Source organism: Myotis daubentonii, chromosome 18, assembly GCF_963259705.1.
Source record: "Myotis daubentonii chromosome 18, mMyoDau2.1, whole genome shotgun sequence".
NCBI classification, from domain to species: domain Eukaryota; kingdom Metazoa; phylum Chordata; class Mammalia; order Chiroptera; family Vespertilionidae; genus Myotis; species Myotis daubentonii.
The window spans coordinates 3,242,489-3,256,256 of record NC_081857.1 but is presented as its reverse complement, the minus strand read 5'-3'; the positions used below and the strand labels follow the sequence as shown (position 1 = coordinate 3,256,256).

General features: G+C 60.7%; 1 protein-coding gene and 1 long non-coding RNA gene across 3 annotated transcripts in view; both read right to left on the bottom strand.

Annotated features, from left to right (window-relative positions):
• The window catches only part of LOC132220664 (uncharacterized), a 747,794-nt gene that overhangs the window by 353,637 nt on the left and 380,389 nt on the right, over positions 1-13,768 (bottom strand). The window lies entirely within an intron of this gene.
• UCK2 (uridine-cytidine kinase 2) overlaps positions 1-13,768 on the bottom strand; it is a 45,521-nt gene that overhangs the window by 3,102 nt on the left and 28,651 nt on the right. For both annotated transcript variants that reach the window (XR_009449888.1, XM_059674596.1), the window contains exons 2-6: positions 9,227-9,386; positions 8,477-8,573; positions 7,697-7,839; positions 2,813-2,910; positions 612-660 (exon numbers count right to left, since the gene is read on the bottom strand). Coding sequence is in view for 1 of the 2 variants with exons in the window: in XM_059674596.1 (XP_059530579.1) it covers positions 612-660; positions 2,813-2,910; positions 7,697-7,839; positions 8,477-8,573; positions 9,227-9,386 (547 nt within the window). In the remaining variant the exon portion in view is untranslated. The remainder of the gene's footprint in view (positions 1-611; positions 661-2,812; positions 2,911-7,696; positions 7,840-8,476; positions 8,574-9,226; positions 9,387-13,768) is intronic.

Here is a 13,768-nt window from a genome sequence, read left to right as displayed (position 1 = left end):
ATCAGCCCGGCCCCGTCTGCAGGCGTGAGGACGGGCCTTCTCCACGGCACCACCGGCTGCGACCCGTCCCAAACCCAGCGACCCACGGAAGACCCTCTCCTCCAACGGCGATCCAACACAGGACTCTCTCTTCTCACCATTACAAACAATTATGCAAATGATCACTAACTTCAAAAACAGAAGCACCGAGTGCTTTCTGAGATGGGACGCAAAGAACACGTCTTCCGGGCACTGTCCTGGTCGTGCCAACCCAGCCCCGCCCTGGGGACCTGGGCAAACCCAGGTGGCAGGCGTTCTACAAAGGTCACTGTCGTGAAAAAGACAGGCTGAGGACGACCGGAGGTAGACAGCGAAAGTCTCAGCAAACAAACTGAATGTTTTAAATAGAGAAAATCAATGATAAGAGAATGAGAAGACAGGGTTTCTCCACACCTCTGGTTTCTGCCAGGGAATAGCAGTCCACATGTGTGCCCACAGTCACACGTGCATAACACAGGGCCGGTGCCCACAGCCGCCGGGCAGGTGGGCATTCCTTTCCGGGGTCCGCCACCCCGCAGGGCCTTGTTTGGTCGCCCTGCCCCGCCCCAAAGCACGACACCCCGAGGACTCACCGAGATTGTCTACACCTCTCGGAATGATCACGTCCGCGTATTTCTTTGTCTGCAGAAAAAGGTATTTAGAACTAAGAGGGGTTCAGAGAGAAAGCGGCCCAAGCCGCCCTGGGGCACCGTGGGGAAGGGGTGGCCGTCTATCCACCTAACCCAGAGGGCAGCGGCGTCAGGCTTCGGACATAATGTTTTTTACCCGCTTTATCTAAAGTATAATAAATCAGCCCGGCCGGGTAGCTAGCTCAGTTGGTTGCGTATTCAATCTCTGGTCAGGGCACATGCAAGAACCAACCAATGAATGCATAAATCAGTAGAACAACAAATCATCCTATCTCCCCCCCACCCCCCGCCACCTTCCTCTCTCTCTAAAATCAATCTATTAATCAATCACAATCAATCAGCTTTTCAAGTTCACATTTGAACGTTCCACATGGTTTCAGTTTACAGCCTGCAGGAGGAGGAACGTGGTCTTTGAAACCAAATCTGTAATTGCTTCTTCACCCCCAAGAAAAGTGTGAATTAGTGAAACCCCAACTTCAGGGGAGCAATCCACCGGAACACCTGTGCAGCCGGCAGCGCGAGGTGAACCCAGAAAAGGCCTCAGAAGATGGGGCCCGGGCCCTGTCACGTCACTTATTTTAAAAATATGTTTTTATTGATTTCAGAGAGGAAGGGAGAGTCAGAAACATTAATAATGAGTTATGGATCGACTGCCTCCTGCACACCCCACACTGGGGACGGAGCCCACAACCTGGGCATGTGCCCCGACCGGGAATCAAACCGTGACCTCCTGGTTCGTAGGTCAACACTCAACCACTGAGCCACGCTGGCTGGGCTACGCTTGTTGTTAAAAGGGTACAATTAGCACAAAACCCTTTTCTTATTTCACTTACTGAGATTTTGTGGCCCATTTTCCAAAGAACTGTGTCTGGGTGTATAAGGTTTAGGGTGAGACCACATAAACATGAGCCTCTCCAGACTGGAACGGTAACCCAGCCTGACCCGGGCAGACCATCGCGTCCGAGCTCCCGGCTCACCCGGGAGCGACCCGATCTCTCTGGGCACCAGTGGCTGGACCGTGGGAACCAGCAGCAACCACCCAGAAAATGTCTGTGCCGAATTCTGAGCTCACAACTCAGTCGGTCGGCAGAAAATTTCCAGTTAGCTCTAAGTCATGTCCAATAATAAATTTAGTTTGCTCTCTGATGACGTGAACAAGAGGAGTCCTCAGTCAGAGGGATGGACGGACGGACAGATAGAATTTCACCGCTGCTCGGCCGCTCTGCCCTCTTCCCAGAAACCTAACCCTGAAACCCAATCCTCAAGGTTACTCCTGCTGACTCAGAGCCTGCCTAACCGGATCGGAAACAAAGTCAAGTCCGTCTGACGCAAGACCTGCTCCTAACAGACGGGAGGAACGAAGGCAGCCGGGAAGCTGACTCTCCAGGAAAGGAGCGAAGACCTGGCCCTCGCTGTGCCTCTTCTCAACACCCTCCCAGCCCCCGGGCCTCCGGGGACCCCCAGACCAGGCCGAGCCCCCCCCCCCCCCGCTCCCCCCTCAAGCTGAATCATATGCCCTTAGGGAGCTAGCCCAGGGCTCGGCCAGCCTGGAGGAGACACGCGGAGTCCCCTTCCTCACGCAGGGCGCCCAGTCCCGGTGGCATTCACAGTCTCCCCAAGAAGCCGAGGACGCCCCCTGCTCGGAAAGCCTCCTCACTGCCAGGCTGCCGGGGCTGTGCCAGGGCGGGGATGCTCCCCAGCACAGCTCCCTTCCCGACGGGGACGCATCGGGCGAGAGGAGCTCGCACAGGCTGGGCTGAGTGACCGAGGAGGGTCAGAGGGGAGACCCTGCAGCGGAGCCCCGCCCCACCCCGGCGCACACTCCACCCACCAGGGACCTTCCCGGGTGCCCACGGCGGAGGCTGCCCGGAGCTGTGACGCGCCTTCAAGGAAGCGCTCACACAGGAGCCTGGCCACGAGACGCAGGCCCCCCGGGAACGAGCAGCACCGTCCCAAGGCCCCGACGTGAGACAGACTGAGGACCGGGGTTGGACTGCAAAGCACCAGAGGCCGCCCTTCCCGGGCCTCCGCAGAGGGTGCCGCTCCCAGTGAGCTGCGAGCAGGGCGCTGCCTCAGCCCACACCCGTGTGTCTGGCTACACGTTACAGTCCAGACTCAACAAAACAAACCGGGACCGCACTCACCGGCAAGCAGAACTCCTCGAAGGCGGGCTTGACGAAGGTGATGTACTGGGACAAGATCTGCTCCAGGTCCCTCCCCCTCTCGCTGATGTCTCTTAACACTGTAAGAGAAGGGGGAACAGTGGGAAATGGCGCCAGAGCCGACCCCTGGAGCCGACCCGGTCTCCAGGCCTCTGGATGGGCCACACGCTGGGACCTGAGCCGTGACCAAGAGCAGGTGAGCAGCGGCTTCGGGAAGACGAGTCCCACGTCTACGCCTGCTGCAGTCAAATTCGGCGAGGGCTCGAGGCTGAGCCACGGCTGCACGGCTTCTTGGTTCAAGCAGCATTTGACCTAATAAACTGCAGTGTGGACAGCCGAAGAGCAGGGCCGTCCTGGGGAGCCCAGAAAGTGGTGGGCTTCCTGGCGGAGGGGCACACTGCCCACCTGCCTCCCGTCCCTGCACCTGTGTGCCGCCAGCGACCCTCTGCTGTCAGCCTTTCCCACTCGGTCACGCAGAGGTTTGCAAACGGACGACTTAGTGAGAAACGAGGGAACAACGGTGCAGGGAACGATGGGTGGGTTAACCCTGGGGAGCAGCCCACACTGGGCAGGGTGATGCAGGGACATTCAAACACCTTTTTTAACACTCATTTGTCCAAAACGGAGAGGGTCTGCCCGACGAAGCACTGAGCCATGGCTCTGCCACAGAGCGCGAGCCGCCCCAAGCCTGTTTCCCCAAACTCAGCAGTGAGCCGAGAGGTGAGTCTGTCCGTCAAAACAGCCCCCCTGCCCTGGCCAGGTGGCTCGGCTGGTTGGGGCGTCTTCCCGTGCACAAAGGGTCACAGGGCTGATTTCCGGTCAGGGCACATTCAGGAGGCAACTGATCGCTGTTTCCCTCTCACATGGGTATTTCTCTCTCTCCCTCCCTCTCTCTCTCTCTCTCCCTCCCTCTCTCTCTCTCTCTCTCTCTCTCTCCCTCCCTCCCTCCCTCTTCCTCTCCCTTCCTCTCAATCTAAAATCAATTGAAAAAATTTAAAAACAAACAAACCAAAAAAGCCAGCCTCCCCCTACAGATGTCACTCTGAACCTTGGTGCACGAGCCGTGAGATCTTTCCCCCCAAAATGGCATCACATCCACCCCCAGCCAGCTCTCAGGGCACAGGCTGGGGGATGGGATGAAGCCGCTGTGAACGAACACAGGGAGTGCTTGTGAGCGAGTCTGGGAAGTCACATCTGACCAATCCTGCTTGCACACACCTATGCACACGGACACGCACGATCAGAAGGGGCAGGGGAGCGGGGGGAGGGGAGGGTCGTGGCTGTGACCCAGGCTGGCCGGGGCCAGTGTCCAGGACCACAGTCCAGAGCAGGTGCCACTGCTACGCCCCGACTTCCTCCAGCTCCTCCGAGGTGAGCCCAGGGAATAAGCAGTGGGTTGGCTCCTAACCTCCCTAACCAGTCCTCCCTAACCTCCCTAACCAGTCCTCTCTAACCTCCCTAACCAGTCCTCCCTAACCTCCCTAACCAGTCCTCTCTAACCTCCCTAACCAGTCCTCCCTAACCTCCCTAACCAGTCCTCCCTAACCAGTCCTCCCTAACCTCCCTAACCAGTCCTCTCTAACCTCCCTAACCAGTCCTCCCTAACCTCCCTAACCAGTCCTCCCTAACCAGTCCTCCCTAACCAGCAAGACTTGCCTGGCGACCCTGACTGTCCTCCCAGACCAGAGCAGGCTGTCCCCAGAAACGGCCTGTCCCCCAGGGCATTCCGACGCAGGCTCTGCAGCTGGGGCCAAGACACGCAGAGGCCACCAATCCTCCAGCCACCTCACCAAAGAGGAAGCCAGAGCCTAAGGCTATGGGAGCTGAGACAAAGCAAAGGCCACCAGCAGCCAGCTTACTCACAGCCCTGCAGGAGCCTGAGGCGGTCTCACAAGGCAAGCTTTTCACACAGCCGACTGCTCCTGGACAGGAGTCTGTCCTCACCCAGCCCGTGTGCACACACACGCACACGCGCACACACACACACGCACTCACATCCTCAGCCTAGGCCTGCAGCCCCTCCCGTCACCTGCTGGAGGGGCAACAGGCAGGGAAAGCAGGTGGCCACCTGTGTCTACTCCCCAGCCCAGAAGCCGCTGGCCCCCACCGAGGCGGCCTCTGTTCCCGCCTCTGAACGATGGTGACAGGCCCTTCCTCACGCTGTCATGAAGGGACACAGGGTGAGGGGTGCTGGGCCCGCATGCAGCATGGGTGCAGAGCCTGGGAGCTTCAGGACCAAGTGGGCACCGTGAACTGAGGGGAGCGGTCAGACCAGCCGAGAGCCGGAGCCTGCACAGCAGCTGGGAGGTGGGGCGGGTGCAGTGCGGGAAGGGACAGCAGGACACGCACAGCATATATATACACACGTGCATCACACAACACACAGAGACACACACACACACACATCACACAACACACAGACGCACACACGCGCACGCGTAAGGAAAGGAAGGCCTCTATGGTTTCTACCCTGGACGCTGGGACCACTGGACATCTAAAGGCCATCCGCCTCGCCCCCTGTCCCGGACCCCTCCAGGCACTGTCTCCTTGGACGGGATGGGCCCTCCTGCTCCTCGCTGTTGGGACGCGGACAAAGTCAAGGGCTGAGTCTGGACAAGCTCTTGGCACAAAGTGGGGACTCAAGGACTCACAGCCAGCTCCTGGCCCGCACTGTGACCCGCACAGCTGTGCCAGGACAGGCCCAGGCGGGGGTGGGTCAGGGCAGGACAGCACACGTCCACCCACATTCCCGCCGCAGCGCCCACCATGCTCCTTCCGCTCAGCCACAGCCCGGACACCACGCAGCGGACCCGTAACAAATACGCTTCCTTGTGGCTGTCACTTCACTTTCAGTGCCGCCCCAGGGCCCTTCCCGGGGTGGAGGAGGCGGGGGCAGGGGTGAGTGCCCAGAGGTCCGGGGGAAGGAGGCTCCTCGGAAGGTCTCTCCAGACTGCATGACACAGAGCAGGCGCCCCGCCCACGCGAGGAGTGACGGACAGATAAGCCACGGCCTCACTCAGGCTGCAGGAATGTCCTGTGCCCCGCAGCTGCTCCTGTCTGCCCCTTCCGGGCAGCCCTGCCCCCACAGAGCCCCGCCCAGCCGCCCTCCGTCCCAGGCTGCCCTCAATCCCAGGCCGCTCTCCGTCCCAGGCTGCCCTCCGTCCCACGTGCACAGAAAAAGGATCTGAGAACAGCACGCTGGGAAAGTCCCACAAGTGCACCAGGGAAGTGGCTCACCAGTGGGCGCACAGGACAGGCCCTCAAGAGACGCAGCACCTTCCCGGGGAGACAGGGAAGGTGGGGCTGCAGAGCTAAGCCCTCAAAACCCCAGGGGCCGCCTCCCCACCTCCCCCGACTCCACAGAATGGTCAGGACAAATGAGGAACTTCCTGTTCGATCTCCACCCTCACACTCTCGCCTGATCTCACCAACTCCTGAGGCCAGTCCCCACGGAAGGACGCCTCCCGCCTCAGGCAGAGCGGATTTCCGTCTCCACACCGACTTCACCTCCAACGTCACAAGCAGCCCAGGAGGACCCACCATCAGGTGATCGATAGGAAAGGAGGTCTGAAGAGGTGAAAGCACAGTGTGCCTGAGGGCACCCAGCGACTAAAGGGGAAACCAGGACTCGGCTCAGTCCACATGGTTCCTCCTGCCTCCGCTGCCTCCCTGAGGGGTGAGCTCATATGGCCCTGGCAGACCTCCAGGCAGATCCCAGGCGAATGGGTGTGACTTAAGGATCAGCCAGGCCCTGAGGCAGGTGCATGAGGAAGTCAGGCTCAGGCGCAGCTGTCACAAAAGGCCATGGACTCCTACCTGGCCAGTCTCAGCCCTAAAACCCAGATGTCTCCCGATTACCCACAGAGAGAGCCACCAACACCTCAAAACCAGCTGGAGCCCTGCCTTTTCCGTCACAGAGCTCTGCTCCCCCCACGCACCCCAGCCAGCAGTGTGGATCCCGCTACCACTTGGGCGGCAGAGCCCTGGACTTGCTTCTCCACACGTGGCTGGGTCCGTGCGCAGCTCTTGCAATAAGACCTCAGAAATGAATCAGCTGCAAATGTTTCACAACCGGGCACACTTCCCAGATGCCGAGGTCAGAGGCGCTGGGCTGGCACTCAGCAGACCCGACTGCCGCTGGCTGCTCGGTGCCGAGGGGCTCACCGTGTCATTTCCTGTCTCCACGAGGCCCGAGTCAACCTTCATTCCCTCCTTGCCCCCACGGCACTGCCTCCGCAGGCCCTCTCATCTCTCCCCAGCTCCCCCGTGACGATGACAGCGCGCCTGTCGCCCGGATCAGCGACACAGCCCTCCAACAGCCTGTGCAGTCTTCACGCATGTGCGTGTGCCTCTGTGGGTGGCCCCCGCCCCACCCCACCACAGCCGAGCCCCAGCCCCTCCTCCACGTAGCCTCCTGTGCTCTCTGCCCGATGCCCCAGAGCTGACTGCGGGCTCAGCTCCCAGACCACGAGAGCTCCGTGATCACAGGACACAGGCCACGCTCAGTAAGGCCCGCAGCGGGGACAACCGGCTTTGTCCGAAGCCGCTGGACAGTGACGGGCCCTAGAGAGCTTTCTGGAAACCAAGGGGCTAGAGAAGCAGGCTGTGGAGGAGGCACCGGCGCTGCCGGCAGGGTCCCTGCCCAGCTGTCCCACCCTCAGCTCCGTCTGGACCGAGGTGCCGTGGGAACCTCACAAGGAGCAGAGCTCTTGACCAGACGCTTCTCCAGAGAAACCGGAATAAAGCTCCTCGCTCCTCTCCGTGAGCTCACAAGCTTTCGCTGCCCAGGGACTAGTCCCTCTCAGATGTCACCCAACGCTGGGGCAGCAGGCGCCGGGGCCCGGGGGCCGGAGGCCGCGCACGCACCTCTGCGGGAGAGCCGGGTGTCGGCGTCCGTGTCCACGAAGAGCTTCATCTGGAACAGGTCGCGCACCTCCTGGGAGTAGAAGGCCAGGATGCCTTCGAAGAGCACCACGTCCGCGCGGTAGACGGTCACCGTCTCCTCCTTCCTGCACACAGAGCGCCGGGTGAGCGCCGGCCGGGCGGGACTCCCAGGGACGAGCTAGAGCCTCGGGGTGGGGAGCCCGCGGTCCTCCCTCGGACTTAGCAGAGACCCAGCAAAGGGGGTGACAGCGGGACAAAGGGCTCCTCCGACCGACCTGAGCCTTCACTCAGGCAGAGACACCTGATGTGGACGGAGAAGGGAGCGGACAGGAGCAGGCGGGGCTGCGGGAACGCACTCGGCCTGCATCCCTGAGGCTTTCAGAGGCCTGGCTCTCAGTTTCCTCCAACAACCGCCCTTCCCCAGACCTGGGAAGGACGGAGGGAGGTCCCGAGGGAGGGAGGGGAGGCCGGAGGGAGGGAGGGAGGGAGGGAGGGAGGGAGGGAGGGGAGGCCGGAGGGAGGGAGGGAGGGAGGGAGGGAGGGCCAGAAGACAGCTCCAGCGACTCCTCAGGGACCATCCCCTTTGGTAACGGTGGTAACGGACGTGTTCCAGCTGCTCCAAGAAGCGCCGGTGACACCCCGACCTGCTCATCGGGGCGCGCAGGCTGCTGTCACCGCCCTCCCCGCCAGGGCGCCGTGGGCAGGGCAGGGAGGCAGGGCCGGGACCCCAGGCGCAGAGGCCACCCCGGGCCGCTCACTCACCGGGAATGGGTGACAAAGTCGTACACGGGGATCTGCACGGTTTTCCCCTCCATGATCTCTTTGAGAGTTCTGAAGATGAGCTCGTTGTCAAAGGCATCTAAAGGAGACCAGACGGTTATGTCCTTCCTTTTAAGCGACTTCTCCTGCCCCGTGCACAGGGCAGCCCTGCAAACCCACGAGCCCACGTCTCAGCACGAGACTGAGCTCTGAGAAGAGGGTTTTTCCTCTGCTTGGCTGCCGGGGAGCGGGCACATGTCAGCCCGGAGAGCTCTCGGGGCCAGGAATGCCCCCAGGACCCCAATTCTCACTAAGAACCCCCCGCCGAAGGGGCAGTGTGATAACCTGAGCTTCAGGGAAGCCAAGCCCAAATGAAGTCGAATCTATAGGCTTTGTTTAAAATGAGCCAGAAAAAACAGGCAAAAGCTGTTCAGGCAGCCCCTCTTGGCCCCCCCATCTTCCTCCTGCCAATCAGGTGACAGCTTCACCCCCAGGCGTGTCCGCGCAGTGCAGGTGCTGAGGACAGTGAGGCGAGGACACAGGACAGCGTGCAGGTCTCGCCTGGGTCTGGCTCACCCCCACAGCATCGCCCTCGTTCAGGACAGATGCCGCCAGAATTAGGGAGCCACACACTGCAGGCTGAGAAGCCCCCCAGAACCCTGCAAGGCACCCAGCAGCCTCCGTCTCCGACGGGAAACAGGGAAGTCAGGCGCTCCCGCCATCCTAGCTTCACCCCTTCACTCCCCAACTCACCCGGGTGATCGAAGTTGAACTGGCCCTTCAGGGCCTTGGCCTTCTGCTCGGAGGTGAGGACACGGTAGAAGCTGTCCTGGCTCAGGATGACCACCTGCTTGTGGTGGTGGTCCACCTCGTTCTGCCCCAGCAGCTGCACGATCTTCGCACAGACGGAGGACTGGAGGGGAGAGGAGCACGGAGTGAGGGGCGCGCGGAGCGAGGGGAGCACGGAGCGAGGGGCGCACGGAGCGAGGGGAGCACGGAGCGAGGGGCGCACGGAGCGAGGGGCGCCTGGAGCGAGGGGCGCACGGAGCGAGGGGCTCCCGGAGCGAGGGGCGCGCGGAGCGAGGGGCTCGCGGAGCGAGGGGCGCACGGAGCGAGGGGCGCCCGGAGCGAGGGGCTCGCGGAGCGAGGGGCGCGCGGAGCGAGGGGAGCACGGAGCGAGGGGCGCCCGGAGCGAGGGGCTCGCGGAGCGAGGGGAGCACGGAGCGAGGGGTGCATGGAGCGAGGGGAGCACGGAGCGAGGGGCGCACGGAGTGAGGGGCGCCAGGAGCGAGGGGCGCACGTCCTCTGCAGGCAGGGCTTTGGGAGGAAGTCTGGGGGCCAGTCGCAGTGCGGGGGTGGGAGGGGGCGCGGTCGTTTCTGCCTCCCCTCCACATGGCCTTTCCCAAAGCCAATGCAAGTGTCCACCAGTCCTTCCCCCCGGCCGGTGCTCTGATGTAGACACAAAGCGGGCAGCCGAGTGGAAAGCAAGCCCAGGGGTGGCGTGCTGATGGGCCAGACGCTCCCGGTCACGGAGGGGCTGATGGGCGCCCGGGGGACATCGCTCAGCCCCCACCCCCATCTCTATAGCGACCGAATCCGCACCCACAGCACAGCCAAGGCTGTGGCTGTGATCCCGTCTCTGCGGTCCCCTCTGCTCTAGTCCACAGCCCCCTTCACCCTCACAGTGAGCTCAGGCCCGTGGAGCCGAGTGACCTGGGACTGGAACATCCCCAATACCCACAGCAACTTGGGGAAGCCAATCCCAAACGAAGTCGAACCTACAGGCGTTGTTTAAAATGGGCCAGAAGCCCTGGCCGGTTTGGTTCAGTGGACGGAGCGTCGGCCTGCGGACTGAAGGGTCCCAGGTTCGATTCCAGTCAAGGGCATGTACCTGGGTTGCGGGCACATCCTCAATAGGGAGTGCGCAGGAGGCAGCTGGTCGACGTTTCTCTCTCATCGATGTTTCTAACTCTCTATCCCTCTCCCTTCCTCTCTATGGAGAATCAATAAAAATGTATTTTTGAAAAAATAAAAAATAAATAAAATGGGCCAGAAAAACATAGAGCCTGTTGACCCCTGGGGCAGCAGGCACCCAGACTCTTACAGGCTTCTCTCCCCTGCTGTCACATTTGCATTTTCACAGAATGGGGGGAAGGGAGCCGCCAGGCTCCACCCTCCACCCCGCCCCCCACGCCTCCTTCACTTTCCCTGTGTCCTCCTCAAAGGGATGAAATGGTGCTTCGAGGGTCCTGTTCCCTTAAGGGAAATAATTCATTAAGACTCGGTTTAAGCAGGCAATTACAAGCTTACAGGAAGCCAAAAAGGAGAGAGCAAGTAACTTCAGGGTGGGCCAAGACTGCAAATAGTTACAGTCACAAGACAAACACCAGATGGTCCCACTTACATGAGCTGTGGGAGCAGCCACAGCCACAGAGGGGAACGCAGAGCGAGGGCGCCCGGGTCCGGGGTGGGGTAAGGAAGCAGCAAGATGAAGGAGCCCCAGACTCAAATGACCATAGAACTGGGAGAGGAATGAAGAATGAGACATGATCTTGTTGACACCCTGTTATCTGAGGGTTTCTGTCCCGTTGGACGGAAGTGATCCTGAAACTGATGTGGACACCCACATAACCAGTACGCCTCGCTGTAAACGTTCTCTCGCAGCTTGGGGTAATCGTCATGTCCTGGACCAAGAGGCTCCTTATTCATCGCAGCGGCCACAGCCATCTCCGCAGCCAAGTCACTTCCAGGTGAGTTTAAAGGTGGGGATGAGGAGCCGTCGCCTGGACCAATGGCCCCAGACCACTGGGCACCGCTCTGCCACCTGCCAGACCGCATGTATCCACCAGGACACGTCAGAACAGAGGAACTTTCTCCCGCCTTTCAGCACCTTGTGCTGCAGGCCAAGCTCTCCACAGAGGAAACGCAGATATTACAAAAAGAACTCGGTGAAAACCTCCCCCAACAGAAGCTCTTACTCCCCGATCCCTGTGCTGGTGCCAAGTTAGGGGGTCCAGCCCAGACAACCCCAGCGATCAGACTTCACGAGAAAAACGCTGGTCGATCAACAGTCAGCGGCATACGCACGTTCCCAGGACTTTTCCGTGAACTGCCAATCTCATCGAGCTCTGGTCCCAGGAGCAGACGCTCACTTCCGGTTCCTACAATTACACGTTCGGCTCTGTCCCTTCGGTCACGAAGTTCACCGGGTCAGTCAGCTGAGGGGCAGTGAGCAGCTGACCCACAGAGCGAGCACGTGCCGGGGGCGTTACACGCACCCGTATTTAATCTTCAATCCAACTCTGGGAGGCGGTTCTGATGACGCGCACTTTACGTCCACGGGGCAGACAGGTAGACGGCGTGACCTGCCCACCACCACTCAGCCAGAAAGCCGCTGAGCCGGCTGCAAAGGCGTCACATGCTCTGAACCACACACCCTGCCTCGCCACGCTGTCACAGGACAGGCACCTCTTCTCTTCCTGGTGCCCCATGGCCCTGCACACACGCGAGGGCCAACCATGGCACACAGGAGCTGCGGGCACAGGTGCAGGCGGGCTCCGCAGAGCACAGGCTGCTGGCTTCTCTAGACGTTCCTTCTCTGGTAAATGCTTCACTAGGGAAAGAGCAGGCAGCTGGGTCACTTCTGACCCGCCAACTGGTTCTCTGGTAGGAAATGGTCACTGAGTCCATGGGCACAGGTGACCCGTGCAGCTGTTGGGAGCAGAAATGAACAAGAAAACTTCGCCCTGGACCCACACACAGGTCCTGGCCGGTGGGGTAGCACTGGAGAGAAGCCCTTTCAGAAAGCCGGCACAGCGTCCCTGCCCTCTAACACCGACAGCTTACAGTGACACCGACCAAGGTCACAGGCGGTGAGTCAGTGTGGAAGCAGAAGGGCCCGGCTCCAACACTGACTGCCACCTCTAACCGACGCGGGCCGTGGCGGCAGGGGAAGCTGGGGACAAATCGTCCCAAATGAAAATTGCGGTAGTTCTTATTCTTCTGCATCATCTTAACATCTTAAACAACAAAAAGGTGTGTGTGCGGGGCGGGGGGGGGGGGGGGGGGTTGTCCGCACTCCTCTTGGGAGGCCAAGCTCAAGGCAGCACAGGGCAGGGCTGCTCACGCTGGAGGTGAGTGGTTTAATCCGGATTAAAATCAATCCGTGCAAAACACGGATCTCAGCCTCCCGGCTCTGATTCTGAGCCTGAGTGCGTAATCTGTGGATGCTTCTCTGTGTTCCTCAGGACAGACACAGAGAGCACCACACACACACACACACAAACACACACGTGCATGCACACACACACATGCACACACACACGCTCTCTGACCGCACCGAGGCGGAGGGCCGGCTGTGCTGAACTTGCTGCTGTGAGGCCCTCTCTGAAAGTGGAAGCAGAGGGCTTGCTGGAGGCCCTTCCTCACTGCATGAGGCAGTGGGTGCACGAGGGGGTCTGTTCCCTTCCCCTTTCACTGAGGGTCCGGAGGCAGGCCCATGGGAGGGCCCAGAAAACTGAGTGCTCTGTCCCAGGAAGAGACCCCATGGCCGCGGCACACCACAAGCCACCAGCTGCCTCCGCCTCGTCCCGGAGCAAGGACAGCGTGTCTGTTACAGGAAGGAAGGCCACGACCAAAGGCCCGTGGAGAGGCGCCAGAAGGACGCGGATTTCCCTGCGCTTAACACAGAAAGGATGAAGGAGAGCACGGTGCCGCTGGACTCTCTGCTCAGCCTCCCCACGCCGAGGGCCACCACGACGGCCACTGAGTGTGGACTGGGCAGCTCAGCAGGGCTTTGCTCCCACGCAGACGGAGTTACACGGCCTGTCCAGCGATCCTTAACCAGATTGCAAGCCGGAAGCCCGACGACCTGGTTAAGAGGTTTTTATAATTTCCTCCCAGCACCGTCTAACTAGAGCAGCGGGGGAGGGAACCGAGCGTGCACTGAGCACACACTTCCCTTCTCTTGCCCCTCAAAACGCAGGTTACCGCTTCCCCTCCAGTATCTGCGGAAAGGGCCTCAGCTCCGCTATCAGCAGACTCAGTCTCCTCGAGGGGCTCCCTCCCATCATTCCCCAGCGCTCTCTAACCCCCAAACTCCCCTGAGATAAAAAATAAACAAAAGCAACACAGACCGCCTTCCCCTGGAGAGGACGGCGCTGCACCGAGCGTCCTCTGAATGATGAGGGCCGCCTGCTGTGGGAAGCAGTGCCCAGAACCGTCCTGGGACCGTGGCGAGTGTCTCTGGCTAACCCGGCAAACGGAAGCTCACCCAGGAGGAAGGCTGAACTTCTG